The sequence below is a fragment of the Eptatretus burgeri genome, chromosome 13 (genome assembly GCF_056783735.1).
Source record: "Eptatretus burgeri isolate ZD-2024b chromosome 13, Ebu_testis_v1, whole genome shotgun sequence".
Lineage (NCBI taxonomy): Eukaryota > Metazoa > Chordata > Myxini > Myxiniformes > Myxinidae > Eptatretus > Eptatretus burgeri.
The window spans coordinates 17,182,944-17,197,235 of record NC_140973.1 but is presented as its reverse complement, the minus strand read 5'-3'; the positions used below and the strand labels follow the sequence as shown (position 1 = coordinate 17,197,235).

The window sequence follows — 14,292 nt, the reverse complement described above, 5'->3', positions numbered from 1 at the left end:
CAGTTGACGTGTACCAATGATAAAAATTACAGACCTCGACGTGCTTTGTAAGTGGGAAAACCTGCAAAATCGGCAGTGTATCAAATACTTGTTCTCCCCACTGTATATATGTATGTATGTAAATATATATATATATATATATATATATATATATATATATATATATATATATATATATAAATATATACACACTAGGTGAAGGGCTCACATAACCATATGTTCTGTGATAGTTGCATTTTTAATTACTTTTAGATTAAATTATTTTGTGTGCACATACATCTTTATTCGGATAATCCACAAGCCTTGACTGTACACAAATTATAGCTCGTTTCCCATGCACTTCTGGGCTTGCACACACACCACCAAGGGGGTGGGGGCGCTATTTCGGCAATATAGAGGGCATGATTCGACCCACATATGCGATAGCTGCATTTTCGTAAAGATAGATAATTTCTTCCAACTTGCCCAACATTATAGAGGAAGGCTAACCCTAACAGCTCATTCTAGAGGAAGGGGGTGAGGTTTGCTTATGAATCACTCTACTCAGGACACCTCAAAAATTATTGTATTCAGAAAAGATCTGGCGACCATTCATTCTTTAAAACAAATACCCTCCCAAGTACAGCTCGATGTTGATGTGCATTGCTTGCTTGAAGAATGACATGGTGTACAAGTTTCACAATATGGATGGTGTCCTCAAGGATGTCCCAGAAGAGCAGTTCCTTGAGGAATTAGCTCGATGCCAGCCCACATAATCAGTGAGATCTTAGCTGTGTACTGCTGACAAGTATTTCTCTCTCGAGTCTGAAGAACCTTGGCTTGTCCTCTCTGGTCTAGTTCGAAACAAGATTTGTCAGAAAACGTGACACAATCCAGCCTGGATTTGGTGATCATGAACTTTATGGATAAGTAAATTGGATGTGTGTTCACAGGAGATTTGGCTCCTGTTCAAAGCAGAGTGAATATACAAATTCAACAATGCTACAATGGCATATTGGTCATGTCTGAGATCATGGTTGACCAAGTCCTGATGATGCCACGAGTGACTATGATGACCTTCTCGTCCAGGCCCCAAAGAATAGTGCATGCTAAAAAGACGCACAGTGACTCATGGAAAGTGTGATGTCACAAACTAGGAGAAGCACAAGTTTTGTGTGAGGAGACCTGTTATTGGGGTTATTGATTGTACAACAGTAGTAATGGATGTTCTTCGCATTTAAACTCAGCTTGACATTGTGAAAACCAAGGCCTTCAAAATGATTGGAATCCCTTGCAATGAAACTGAATCAATGTGCCGATCACTTTCCCAATGCAGACAGGTCAGTGGTTTCTCTGTCTTCTACCACCTCCTTCCCCCTCACCCTCCAGGTTTCTGCAGGGTGTATGCAGTCCACCATCAACCCCCTTCTGGTGAAACTCCCAAAATCCAGGATCACTGCTCACCTCCACTCATTCGTTCCTTTTTTTTCCTGCCTGTGGAATCAGCCTCCTAATTCTCTTCAATCTCATTCCTCCTTCCAAGTCTTCAAGACAGCTGTTCACCACCATCTCGGATCATCCCTCATTCAAAACCATAACATTTTCCACCCCCATTAACCTCCTCCCACCACCCCAAGCCCACCTCCTGCCAAATTTCCTGTTTTTCCTTCCTGAGAGTTTCCGTATTCATTTAGTCCACACTACGCATTCTCCCCTACCCCTTATTCCTCCCCATACCCATTGTTTGTCCAAGTCTCCCTCTATTTTGTCCTACAACTCTGCTGTTGATGTCCCCCACCCCACCCCACTCTCTACTGTTCCTTTTGTTCTGTTGCATCCTGATCAGTTCAGTGTTTTAGCTCTTCCATGAGCCTTGATTCTACCCAATAATAATAATTATTATTAGTTAAAAAAAAAAATCTAGGCTCGAGGAGTCAAGATGTTGTTGATGAATATATGTGAGTTAGTTGCACAACACAACTCGTATAGTAAAAGCAGATGGCGATGTGGTGAGCTATAATAATGCAATAAACAGACAACTTTACTCGTGTATCTTGAGACAAAAAGTCTTGACTGAATCTGTGAGGTGTTTGTTTGCATCACCATTGTTAAAATGAAAGATTAATGAGGTCAGCACTAATTCATAAATTTACATTGGAGTTCAAGAGTGGATTTTAATTGGCATTCTTGTTTGCAAAGTGACTGAATGAACAAGGCAAACTGACTTCAGTGTTGTCTCACCCATTCGAGTTTTTCCTCTTCCAGTTTCTTCTTCTGTTCTGCTTCCTTAAGCTCTCTTTCTTTCTGCAAGGCTTCTTCTTGTGCAAACTTCTCATCTGCCTCCATCTGCTGTGCAGCTGCTTTCTCTTTGTCCAAAACGTCATGGGTGTGGGGCTTGCCAAGCAGTTTCTGAAGTTTTTGCAGCATCGATGTCCAACCAGCTTCGTTTGCTGCATCTGGACGAGTTTGACAAAAATAATTACATATAAAAGCAGAGTATATAAATGTTGAACATGAACGATTAGTTGGAATTTGTACACGCAGAACTGTACATAAATTACCAAAGCACTGTACATAAATTTCCAGATTATTGAAGTAGTCCAGTATTGTCTCCTCGGCTGCGTTGCATGCTCGGAAGTCGGTGAGCCGCCGAGTGAATCTTTCCTCAGCCAGGTATCCGGCATCCAACTTCACCTTGGATAAGTTCCTGACCCTTTCCGTGAGGAACGTGTCTGGAGCTTCCAAGTAAATTATCAGCTCTGCACACCAATTGTTGAGCAACACAATTAAGGATCAGCACAAGGTGCATTTTTGATAATTCAATTAGCCCACAACTACAATTCAATTAGGTAATGGATATGGTGGTTACAATAGGACACATGACTCACATCCCAGAAGTTGTGGGTTCATGTCCATCTTGTGGCAGTAGCAATAAGTTTTTGGATTTCCATAAAGCCAGCTGCTCTCAAGAATTGTTGGTAAAATCGAGACAACTCAATCATAACCCTCAAGGAGGGTTAACGTGCCTTACCTGCCTTGTCTAGTCTCGTGTATATGTGGTGCCAGTGCATATGTTGTGGTTGACTCAATGCCCTCAGGGCTACTTCAGATGGGTACAAAGTGCTATCTATGAAAAGGCAGTGCTGGTTCAATCCCACTTTTCCTCTTTGTGTTGTGTCGCAATAACCACCATGATTCTGCCGCAACCTTTTTTGGGTTCATGAGTCTGCAATGTGAATTGGTTCCTTTATTCCTGCTCCAACTGAACCCTGACCCTCTTCGCTGCTATATAACTCGTATCATGTGCCATGCGACTGTGCATTGAACATATGGCCATTGAAGTAGTTTAAGGACATGTTACAATGTGCACGTCATAATGCATTAATGGGATGAAAGACAATGGGGGATTTTTGAACCTTGTGTAAGATTTACGAGTACAGATGATGTACCACACATACCTGGCATAATGTTGTTGTTGTATTTGGCTTTTTGTGGCAAGCCTTGAAGTGATGCTTTACCTGTGAAAAATGAAATGTCAAAGCAAATCTGTGATGGGTCTTATATGCCAGTATATGATAAAGCAACGTCAGTTTTTTTTTCTGCATATCTTGGAATTAGTAAATGCATTGTGTGTGTGTGTGTGTGTGTGTGTGTGTGTGTGTGTGTGTGTGTGTGTGTGTGTGTGTGTGTGTGTTTTACACACACGCACACATATGTGGATACATTTAGACCTGGTAAGGCTCCACGGATACTTTGAGACCTAGTAGGTCTCCGTTCCACCCCCTGAAACCTACCGACGTGTGGAGATGGCAGCCAACAGCAGCAACAGCTTTACTTAAAAAAATTACTCTTTAAACTTCATATCATTGCTACTCCCTGCAGGTTGATAATTCACTGGGAAACAAAAAAAAAACTTTTTGTCTGCTACTAAGGGAAATACAGGTGTTCTGGGTCGCTGAGTTCAAACCTGTCATCAGAATTTAGCCAGCATGTCAGATTTGCAAAATATTTACATTTATTCATGATACCCAGCATGCTATATTAGATATTTTATGATTGCAGATCACTACATTGTTCATCTAATGTCAATGCTTTGTAATTACTTTCACATCATATTTACATAACAATGATTGATCTCTGTGTATAATGTGTAGTGTACAAACCAAGAACATATACAAGTCGCAGGAAAAGAAGTTAATAAAACATTAGAACATGGCAAATCTGCCCATTGTGAGTGATTCAGAAGCAACACTTCAAGTTTACACTCTTCCTTTCAATATAGTCAGCGTAGACACTGTTCACACGTGTTCAGAAGTGTGTGAGACATTTGCTCTTGCGCTTGTGTGTGGAATTGGTCTCCCATTGTAGGAACCAGCAGTAATCACCCATCATGTTTGGGTGGAACTGGCCTTGATACCTAGTTTCCATGACCGAAATGCCTTGGCAGAACCTTTCACCATGCTCATCGCTTACCTCACCCAGATTAGGTGGGAAGAAATCAAGATGAGAATGCAAGAAGTGCATTTTAAGAGACATCCTACAGCCCATTCGCTGATAGGCATTTAGCATGTTGTCCACCAATTCCACATACTGTTCAGCTCTATGGTTCCCAAGAAAGATCTGCACAACCAACGCAAATGCTTCCCATGCTGTAAACTCAAGTGGGTTCAGTTTGTTTTTGAACTCAGGATCACACATCAGTTCTCGGATCTGGGGCCCAATGAAAATGCCTAATTTGAGTTTAGCATCAGTTTTCTCTGTGCCAAACTTCTCTCTGAGATATTGAAAGCCATTACCTTGCATAAGGGTTGGGGTTAATTAAAAATTCTCATGCCACGTGGAAAATTTTACTTAAAAATTCATAGCTTGGTCAGTTTTCATCAATTTTTAATAATTTAAAGTGCATTCTAAATCTCTTTTTATAAGAAATAATATTCTACAACAGTTGTATTGCTATAATTGAAACCAAAAATATAAAAAATAATAATTTATCATCACTCAAAATCACCCACCAGGGTAAGCTACTGTAATTGGACCAAATGTATAACTCAAAATCCTGACGTGCTGAGGAAATTCTGACTACAAATTCAGAATCAGCATACTCGATTTAGTCTAGAACATATGTTTCCATCCCAGTAGCAAAATCTTTATTGTCCAGTGAATCGGTATTGAAGGAGGCTCATGTCCTCAATGATGCCTCTCTCGGGTGAGCTGGTGGAGAATTGTAAAAGTAAGGTTCAGTTTCAAAAGGTAACATCTGTATTGTTCTATCCTGCTCTGCTAATGGTCAACTCACCTGCAAATAGCTCATTGGCTTGTGCGACAGTCTTTGGAAAGGCATCCAGTATAAACCCCTGATTCTGGCATGGTGAAGTTAAGAGCTTCTCCCGATAGAAATCTATGACGTAGCAGTCGTCCACGTGACCTACAAGCATACACTTGCTGTAAATCACTGTAAATGCTCTTACATGAATTCCGCATGGTCAATCACTGTGACGGTTTCGGAGCTGCAGAATGATTTATAAAATAAAGACATCGCCAGATTACAAATGGAAACGACTTAAGAGATTACGGTAATAGGGGAGGAATGGTAGGGGCTTTGGGGCTTGCAGGATGGTCTACAGGTATGCACACTCACCTGTAACCGTCGTCTAGCCTGGGTTCAAATCCCGACCCAACTATAAACTGTCATCCCGGTGTTTCACAGGTAGAGTGATTCATCATTGTGTATGCCATCCCTCAGATGGACGTGAAACTGGGTGTCCCATCTGTCAGCATTAGTTGGTGGACATTAAAAACCCCATGGTATCCTTTGCATAGAGTAGGTAAGCTAGTGTCGGCACCATGAACAAATTCCAAATTCATACCAGAACTACTGCTGAGAAGACAATGGCAAACCACCCAGTATAACCCTTGCTCAGGAAACTGCATCAGTCGCACCAACGCTCTGTGAAGAGTATGGTACATCAGAGACAGAGACAGAGACAGGTGGGGGCTTTAGACGAATTGCAGAAGGGAAGGGCCATGTTTAATCTGCTTTTGAACATTTTTATCTGCTTCAATACAGCAGGAGACTTCATCGTAACACTGATTTATATTTGTTTTACATGGTTATTTCAATTGGGATGTGTTCATTTTTGGCTGCCACTACTTATCTATATTTTCTTGAAGCCCGGGAACCTAACCCCCTTATTACCATGGGAAATTGTTTTTAACTATCGCGGTTTTGAATATCATGCCATTTTCCAGGAACGTAACCCCCCCCCCCCACAATATTTAAGCGTTTAAGGGTAATTTATGCATCTCTGAACCACACATTCACCAAGTCTCATCAAAATGTAATAAGTACCATTGTTTTTAGCTTTGTTTTCATTTATCTCACTCAACATTTTCATTGCCATTAATTCGTTCTTCACTGTATCTTCAACAGGCTTTTCCACAATGTTCACCTGCTGTTCCTGAATGAAAAATACGGAATTATATTCATATTTTCTTTGTCTGCTCATCAGTGAACGAATCCAGAGTACCTCGTATGTTTGTTAACATTACATGGGGGCAGGGGGTTGGGTGGTGGGGGAAGGGGGGGAAGGAGGAGCTGGTGAGGAGTCAAAATCTCATTGCGCGATAGAGGCATTACGGTTGCGAACCGCATGCATTAGTAAACTTTTACAGTATAAGATTTGTAATTCAATTAAAATACAGTATATGATTTGTAAACTTTGATAAACCATGGGCTTGAAGTTATGACGTAAAAGCCAAAAAAAATTAAAACAGGATCTAAGGGTTAATGGAGCTGGAACACACAGATCTCACACACATGGACACATGGACACACACGTCTCACTTCTTGGGGCACTCTGGGTACCAGTGATGTCGCAACAATGGCGTCACCCTTCTCACTGCATTCAGCAGGGCATTTCCTAAGGAGGAATTTCCTCATATGCATAGATGCCCATTTATGGAGATTGTCCATGTCCTTAACCTTCTAAATGCTGAACATCAAGCAAGGAAGCAGCACGTACCATTTTAAAAAATTTTGGTGTGAGTTGGCCCAGGTTTGAACCACCAACCTCCCAGACTCAGATCAGATGCTCCAACCATTACACCACCGAGTTTGGTAATTGATGTAATTTGATGTCAAAACCATTGACAACTTTCACTTCCCTAAAAATACATAGTGTATGTAACAGTAACAGCTTATGCTTCTTTACGATGATTTATAAATATGATGAACTTGCATTCCTTTGTGAAACAATTTATGACTTGGTGAAAGTATTTTGCCAAGTATGTTGGTCTGTTGTGTCTCTGTCTGTTTGTCACACGATTTTTGTCCACAGTTTTGAAACAATTGTTGTGAATTTTGTTGTATATGTAGGTAAAGCCGCTGTCACACCTTGACGATTTAGCCAGAGTATGCCGATTTATGAAAAATTTGTCTAAAACGCTGGCACACGTCGAATACCGTATGGGTACGTTTTGTATACGTTAAGAGCACGCTGAAAAACACTGCCATACGTCGTAGTACGCTGGCTTTAAACGTTGTACTTTTGGGTTGTCCTCAAATTTTTGCATGCTTTAAATTTTATGAAGTATGCCGGCGCATGACTCCCACGTTCCGCTACGCTGGCCATAAGTTGTAGGCACGTTATGCAATCGTTGACACACGGCGACACACGTTACTTGTAAGTTACTCATAAGTCGAAACACGTCGAGGTAATGTTTAGTGTACCCGAAACTTATTTCTAACCTATGAGTAACGTTTCGTAAGCACGCAACACGAACGTTGTTCACACTTCGCAACACGTTACTTGAAAGTTCCTCATACGTCGAAACACGTCAAAGTAATGTTTAGGGTACCCGTGATTTATTTATAACCTATGAGTAACGTGCTTGGGAGTTATTTGTAAATCATGTCCGACGCACAAATACGTATGTAGATGTATTTGACGTCTTCAGGATGACCACAGAACTTACTGAACGCATTTCTAACTTACAGATACCGTATAATGGCGTATTGGCAGCGATTAGGGGAATTGGTATATAAAAATGGGGTTCACAGGAGGAACCCGTCAGCGTTCCAGACTCCATGGTGAGCAGATGTCCATGTCATCCGAGAGATGGAGGATCCGGCAAGGCTGAGACGAGAATACCTACTCGCTGTCCTCCAACATCAACATGACCTCATCGAGTTGACACTGCACCAGTTGCGTGCCAATAGAGCCGGGAGAAGAAGACGTGGAGGAGAAGGAACTGGGTCAGACCATGGATCGGGAGGCGACGCCATTACGGCATATATGACCAGCTCATGGTGGAACTCCGGAACGAGGACCATGCATCCTTCATCAACTTCCTGCGAATGCCCCCAACGATGTTCGACGAGCTGCTAGCCAGAGTGGGTCCAAGGATAACCAAGCAGTACACCTTCTACAGGGATCCGCTTGAGCCTGGCATGAGGCTGGCACTGAGCCTGCTGCTGTTGGTGCTGTGACTGCAGTGCTGTGGAAGCGATTTAACTCGTTCAATGAAAACAATTTCAATTGCCGAGCACCAGCGTCCAAAAACAATAGGCGAGTGACAGGCATTATTTAAATCGTTCAGTGTAAATCATTTCAATAGTCGAGTGGAAGCGATTTAACTCGTTCAATGGAAATGATTTCAATTGCCAAGCATCAGCATCCAAAAACAATAGGCAAGTGACAGCCATTATTTAAATCGTTCAGTGAAAATCATTTCAATAGTCGAGTGGAAGCGATTTAACTCGTTCAATGGAAACGATTTCAATTGCCGAGCACCAGCGTCCAAAAACAATAGGCGAGTGACAGGCATTTATTAAAAGTGAAGTTGCAGCCGATGAATAGAAAACCTCACGTAATCGTCGACGATACGCTGCCACGCTATGCATACGTTAGACTATCGTTAGGCATAGGTTGTGGATGCCTAAAACACGCTAATCAGTCTTTGGTATAACTTATCTATAAGTTATCGAAGCGTTCTGTGTTCATTACTAGTACATTATGCATTTGTCCAAGTCGTTTTGTATACTTTAAAAACTGAAACAAAAAAAAGTAGTAGTAGTAGTAGGTCCATGGCAGTAGTAGTCAGTGAGCGATGGATCCTCCTTGCGTCCGCGTCCACAGCCATGGCCAGGAGACTTCTTGGCAGCATTCTTCGAAGTTTTCTTCGGCATGACGATGATGTTGACACTTCGATGTCTAGCTTGGTTATGATTAAAATCGTTGAGCAGTAGCCTATTAATAGGCTACGCTACGTGATTGTCGGCGATACTCTGTCGCGCTCTATGCATATGCGCTATGCATACGTTAGACTATCGTTTGGCATACGTTGTGAACGCCGACAACACGCTAAGCATTCGTTGGTACAAATTATCTATAAGTTATCGAAACGTTCTGTGTACGTTACTAATACGTTATGCATACGTCCAACTCGTTATGAATATGCCGAAAACTGAAAAAAAACATCAAAAGTTCAGCGTAGAAAGACATTAAAAAAAAATGCCGAAGAAAACTTCGAAGAATGCTGCAAAGAAGTCTCCTGGCCGCGGCCATGGACGCGGACGCAAGGAGGATCCATCATCACCCACACCCTCCCCATCACGCTCACCTACGACTACTGACATGGACCTACTACGACTACTACTACTACTACCACCACCACCACTACTACTACTACTACTACTACTACTACTACTGATACTACTGACATGGACATCTACTCACCATGGAGTCTGAAACACTGATGGGTTCCTCCTGTGAAGCCCATTTTTATATACCAATTCCCCTAAACGCTGCCAATACGCCATTATACTGTAGCTGTAAGTTAGAAACACGTTCAGTAAGTTCTGTGGTCGACTGGAAGATGTCAAATACTTCTACATATGTCAATGTGCGTTGGAGATACGTTACTCATAGGTTCAAAGAACGTTACTCATAGGTTAGAAATAAGTTTCGGGTACGCTAAACATTACCTCGACGTGTTTCGACTTATGAGTAACTTACAAGTAACGTGTGTCCGACGTGTGTCACGATCGTGGAGCGTGCCCAGAACTTATGCCAGCGTATGCGGAACTTGTGAGCCATATGTCGAGTACGTCGTAAAATTTTCAGCATGCTTGAAATTTCACGACGTACTAGACGTACCACTGAATATGACAGCGTACTTCATTGTTTTTCAGCGTGCTCCTAACGTATACACAACTTACCCATACCGTATTCGGCGTGTGCTAGCGTTTTAGACACATTTTTCATAGGTCGGCATACGCTGGCTAAATCGTCAAGGTGTGACTGTGATGTTGACACTTCCAATTTTCAGGCGGTTATGATTTAAATCGGCGTGCGGCAGCGTTTTAACAGAGAACGTCACGAGTTTGTTGGCGATACGTGCAGCGCGCTATGTCTTTGGGTTAAAAGGTGAAAGGTTAAAGTTAAACTATCGTTGGGCATAGGTTATGAACGCCGACAACAGGCTAAGCATTCGTTGGTATAAGTTATCTATAAGACAATGAAACGTTCTGTGCCCGTTACTAATATGTTATGCATACGACCAACATGTTATGAATACGACCAAAACTTTTTTAAAAACCTCAAAACTTCAGCGTACGCCAACGTTTTACATACATTTTTATACGTTGCCATTGCTGGCTAAAACGTCAAGGTGTGACAGCACCTTAACCAGCCAAGGATAGCAACTTGCATTTTTTTGTCAGGATTCGGATGTGGATCTGTGGAATTTTGTTTTCAATGATCTTTTAACATTGGAAGATAGGGCAAATGAAAATTGAGGACCTTAAGTTCAACCCAGCACACAGATTTCTTATTTGTTTGTTTATTTCTTTCCCAGCTCTGACTGGAGGATGTTCCGCAACAGTGTTCGATTCCCTCCGCTAATAAAGGTGAGTGGAGGTTATGTTTTCACCCCTGTTTGTCTGTTTGTTTGTGAACGGGATATCTCAAAAGGTTGTGGACGGATTCATAAGATATTTGGTGGAGAGGTTGGGTGTGTGACGAGGATGAAACGTTCAAATTTTGGTGAAGATGCGAATCCAGATCCTAGAATTGTTTAAGTGGTTCTTCACCGTTGAGAGATAGAGCCAAAACAATATATAGCACGATATCTCAAAAAGCTAAGGACGGATTTGGACTAAACTTGGTAGACAGGGTGGGGGTGTGATGAGGACTAATCAATTCGATTTTGGTTAGGATCCAAATCTGAATACGAGTCTTTTAAATTTTTTAAGTGAGTCTTCATCATTGGTAGACAGGGCCAAATATGAAATATAGCAGATATCTCAAAAAAGTTGAGGATGAGTTATGACAAAACTAGGTGGATAAGTTGGGAGGGGAACAAGAAAAAGCCGATTAGATTTTGGTTCAAGTCTGGATCCAGATCCGGCCTATCAGTGGGGTAACATGTTCAGCCTGGTGGAGGTCATGCGCTCGACCGAGTGCCGTTGTAGTTCATTCTTTTTTGCCAAATGTTACTCTATGAGTGATTTTAGTTTTAACTATCATCACAATTATACTTACAAGCTTTGAAATGCCTTCACAAATCACATGCTGTATTTTCAGGTGGTTTATCTTGTAAATAGAACATACTTTCTGTGCCAACGTTGACTTTCCCACTCCCGGGGGTCCGAGAATACAAAGTTTAACAGGCTGTGAAGAGGAAACACAATAAGAGCAGGTGGGGGGGGGGGTAGAGCAATTGTAATTTACAGACATATTTTCAAATGTGCCACCAGTAGTTTGTCATGTGTAATTTTACATTCCAGTGTAAGTCATACATTTATTCCTCTACTCTGTCGGAACTCGTTGATAACTTTGGTGATGTTTGCGACGAGACCACCTTCAAAGGACCAGTTGAAAGACATATCTCTCGCGACTCTCGAGTCAATTCTCAGATCGAGCAATAAATATTGCATCACTTCTGCCTGTAAAGAAAGTGCTCATTTACAATGCTACAAATGAGAAAACACAACCAAAACTAGCTTCCCACTGCTATACAAGGCCAAAGCAAACATTCATACTTTAAATACATACAATATGAACAACAAAGCAAACTTGTGCCCATTTGTGATTAATGGTGTTAGAAGTATTCAAATCTATGGTGCAGTATTTGAAATGAGAATGGCCTATGTATAACTCTCTTTTACTTGTTATCCCCACGCTTTTTGAAAAAAATGGGGGGAAATAGTAATTGGCTCCGTGTGTCTGTCCGTCCGTCACGGTATCTCCTCCTAAACGGTTGGGCAGAAATTCATCAAACTTGGTAGTTATGATCACCACTTGGAAAGAAGGTGCAAGAGCAGTGTCATGACCCTGACCCTCCAAAAGGTCAAATGCCAGAAAATGCAATTACTGGCACGTTTTTATTTGAAACTTTGTAAATGCAATCAACATTGGGGGGACATGAAATATGTGACGAATTTTCTGGGGATTTTACCCCCACTTCATGCCCCCAGGAGTGGGGACTTAAGGTCACAAGGGTCAAAACAGGATAAATTATTTTAACTTAAAATTTGAAATTGGTCATTTCTGGTGGAACTTTTTGCCATCTTTCAACTTTGCTTGAGGTGGGAAGCGTAGGGATTTGCGATGGCATGCAATCAACTTCGTTCGAGTTGTATTTATGACACTATATTATACACTCCAATTGTTTTATTGGATAACTTAACAAAAATATCATGTAAAGATTCAAATCACCCCTCTCCACTGCACAGGCTGAATGGACAGGCTGGGCGTGCTGGGAACATTCCTCCAATCAAGCCAAGATTTATACCTTGCCATGCCTTTCCTGCCTCTTAATTGGATGAAAACCACCGAGTATGACCAGTCGGCTCATTCAGTCTGTGCATTGGAAATATGCTGTTTGTAAGCACTTCCCAATGAAGTGGGGGGGCGGGGGAATCAATTAAATAACTTGCTATCAGGTCCAACCTGGAAAATATTATTATCAAGGGCCTCCTTTTTTGACACCATCCTCATCTGTCCTGTGCCGAGCATTGTGCTAATTTTCTGCAAACAAACGAGAAATGCATATGGGTTAAAAAAAATTTTAAAACAGGATGGTTACAAAACAAACTGTTCAAACGTCGCACATTCACACACATGCTCATGTACCTGTGTGATTTGTCCGAGTGAGTTATTCGCATTGTCCACAGCTAAAATGTACTTCGCCTGTGGTTTCAGTTCAATCGTATTCCTTATAATACTGCACACAGCACATTTGCAGTCACATGATTATCTTCCACAGATTTCTATCAGATTAATGGCAAGTGCTCAATAATAGCGTGACTTGAAGTGAGTAACTTTTAAAGTAGGTTCATCATGGTTTTCTGCCATATTGAACCTTGGATACAAAAATTCCTCTGTCAGTTTGAAACGTGCATATGAGGATTGTATTCTGATAACTGACAGGGGATCATTCTACAAACTGCTCAAAATGTCAGAAGGATTAGGGTTAGGGTTAGTTGTGGTGTGGTCTTAATAAGTTATGCAAACAGCTGTGGTCTGAATAAGTTATTGGCTGCAGCTGCGACAATGTACAAGAGAGAGGGTTTACTTTCAGTTTATTCAACCCCGAGTTGCCTGTCACAGTGCTCTTTCTCGAAGGGATCACATCAACCCATGAAGAGGCCATATATTATTTACACATGCAAAATGGCATAAATGTTCATCCCCCACTCTCCCCATACGCCTCATACATGTCCCTTCCTTCCTTTACCTTTCCTCAAATAATGTTCTTTCCCTTCTCTGCCCAGTCCGACAATATTTCTTTATACTGTCCTTTATGCCTTCTCTTCCTTTATAATTTAATTCTCTCAGTTTACCACCCTGCTCCCCTCCCGTGCTACCACCTACCCTTCCACCATTTCCTTATGGGAGTAAATAATAAATAATATCATGCTGATAAACACAGCCAAATGAATGATGCACTTACGACACAAAGTCTTTGATGTGGATTGTCGGAATGATGTTTGTGCCGTCCCCGAGCAACGGCAAAACTTCTCCAAGCCAGGCTGCCTAGACGTTAAAATCAGTTCTGTGATTCTGACAAGCATCAGTACATACAGATACATCAAGCTATGAATGTGGTGGTGCTTCATCTGTTATCCTGCTATGATATATTCATTATGGATTTCTATTGATGAAAAATGACATTGTAATTGATTTGTTCGTTACCTCTACCACCGAAGGTGGATGTAGGTTATGTATTCACCCCTGTTTGTCTGTCTGTGAGCAGGATATTTCAAAAAGTTATGGAGGGATTCAGACGAAACTGGGTGGACAGGTTGGG

General features: G+C 41.5%; 1 protein-coding gene across 7 annotated transcripts in view; it reads right to left on the bottom strand.

Annotated features, from left to right (window-relative positions):
* Window positions 1-14,292, bottom strand: part of LOC147013949 (adenylate kinase 7-like) — a 46,144-nt gene that overhangs the window by 8,043 nt on the left and 23,809 nt on the right. For 6 of the 7 annotated variants that reach the window (XM_085851368.1, XM_085851362.1, XM_085851364.1 and 3 more), the window contains 10 exons: window positions 13,936-14,018; window positions 13,116-13,206; window positions 12,933-13,010; window positions 11,780-11,926; window positions 11,523-11,651; window positions 6,329-6,437; window positions 5,276-5,404; window positions 3,438-3,497; window positions 2,541-2,738; window positions 2,221-2,435 (listed from right to left, as the gene is read on the bottom strand). In XM_085851368.1, coding sequence (XP_085707494.1) covers window positions 2,221-2,435; window positions 2,541-2,738; window positions 3,438-3,497; window positions 5,276-5,404; window positions 6,329-6,437; window positions 11,523-11,651; window positions 11,780-11,926; window positions 12,933-13,010; window positions 13,116-13,206; window positions 13,936-14,018 — 1,239 coding nt within the window. The remainder of the gene's footprint in view (window positions 1-2,220; window positions 2,436-2,540; window positions 2,739-3,437; window positions 3,498-5,275; window positions 5,405-6,328; window positions 6,438-11,522; window positions 11,652-11,779; window positions 11,927-12,932; window positions 13,011-13,115; window positions 13,207-13,935; window positions 14,019-14,292) is intronic. The other variant, XM_085851367.1, reaches the window with a different exon arrangement.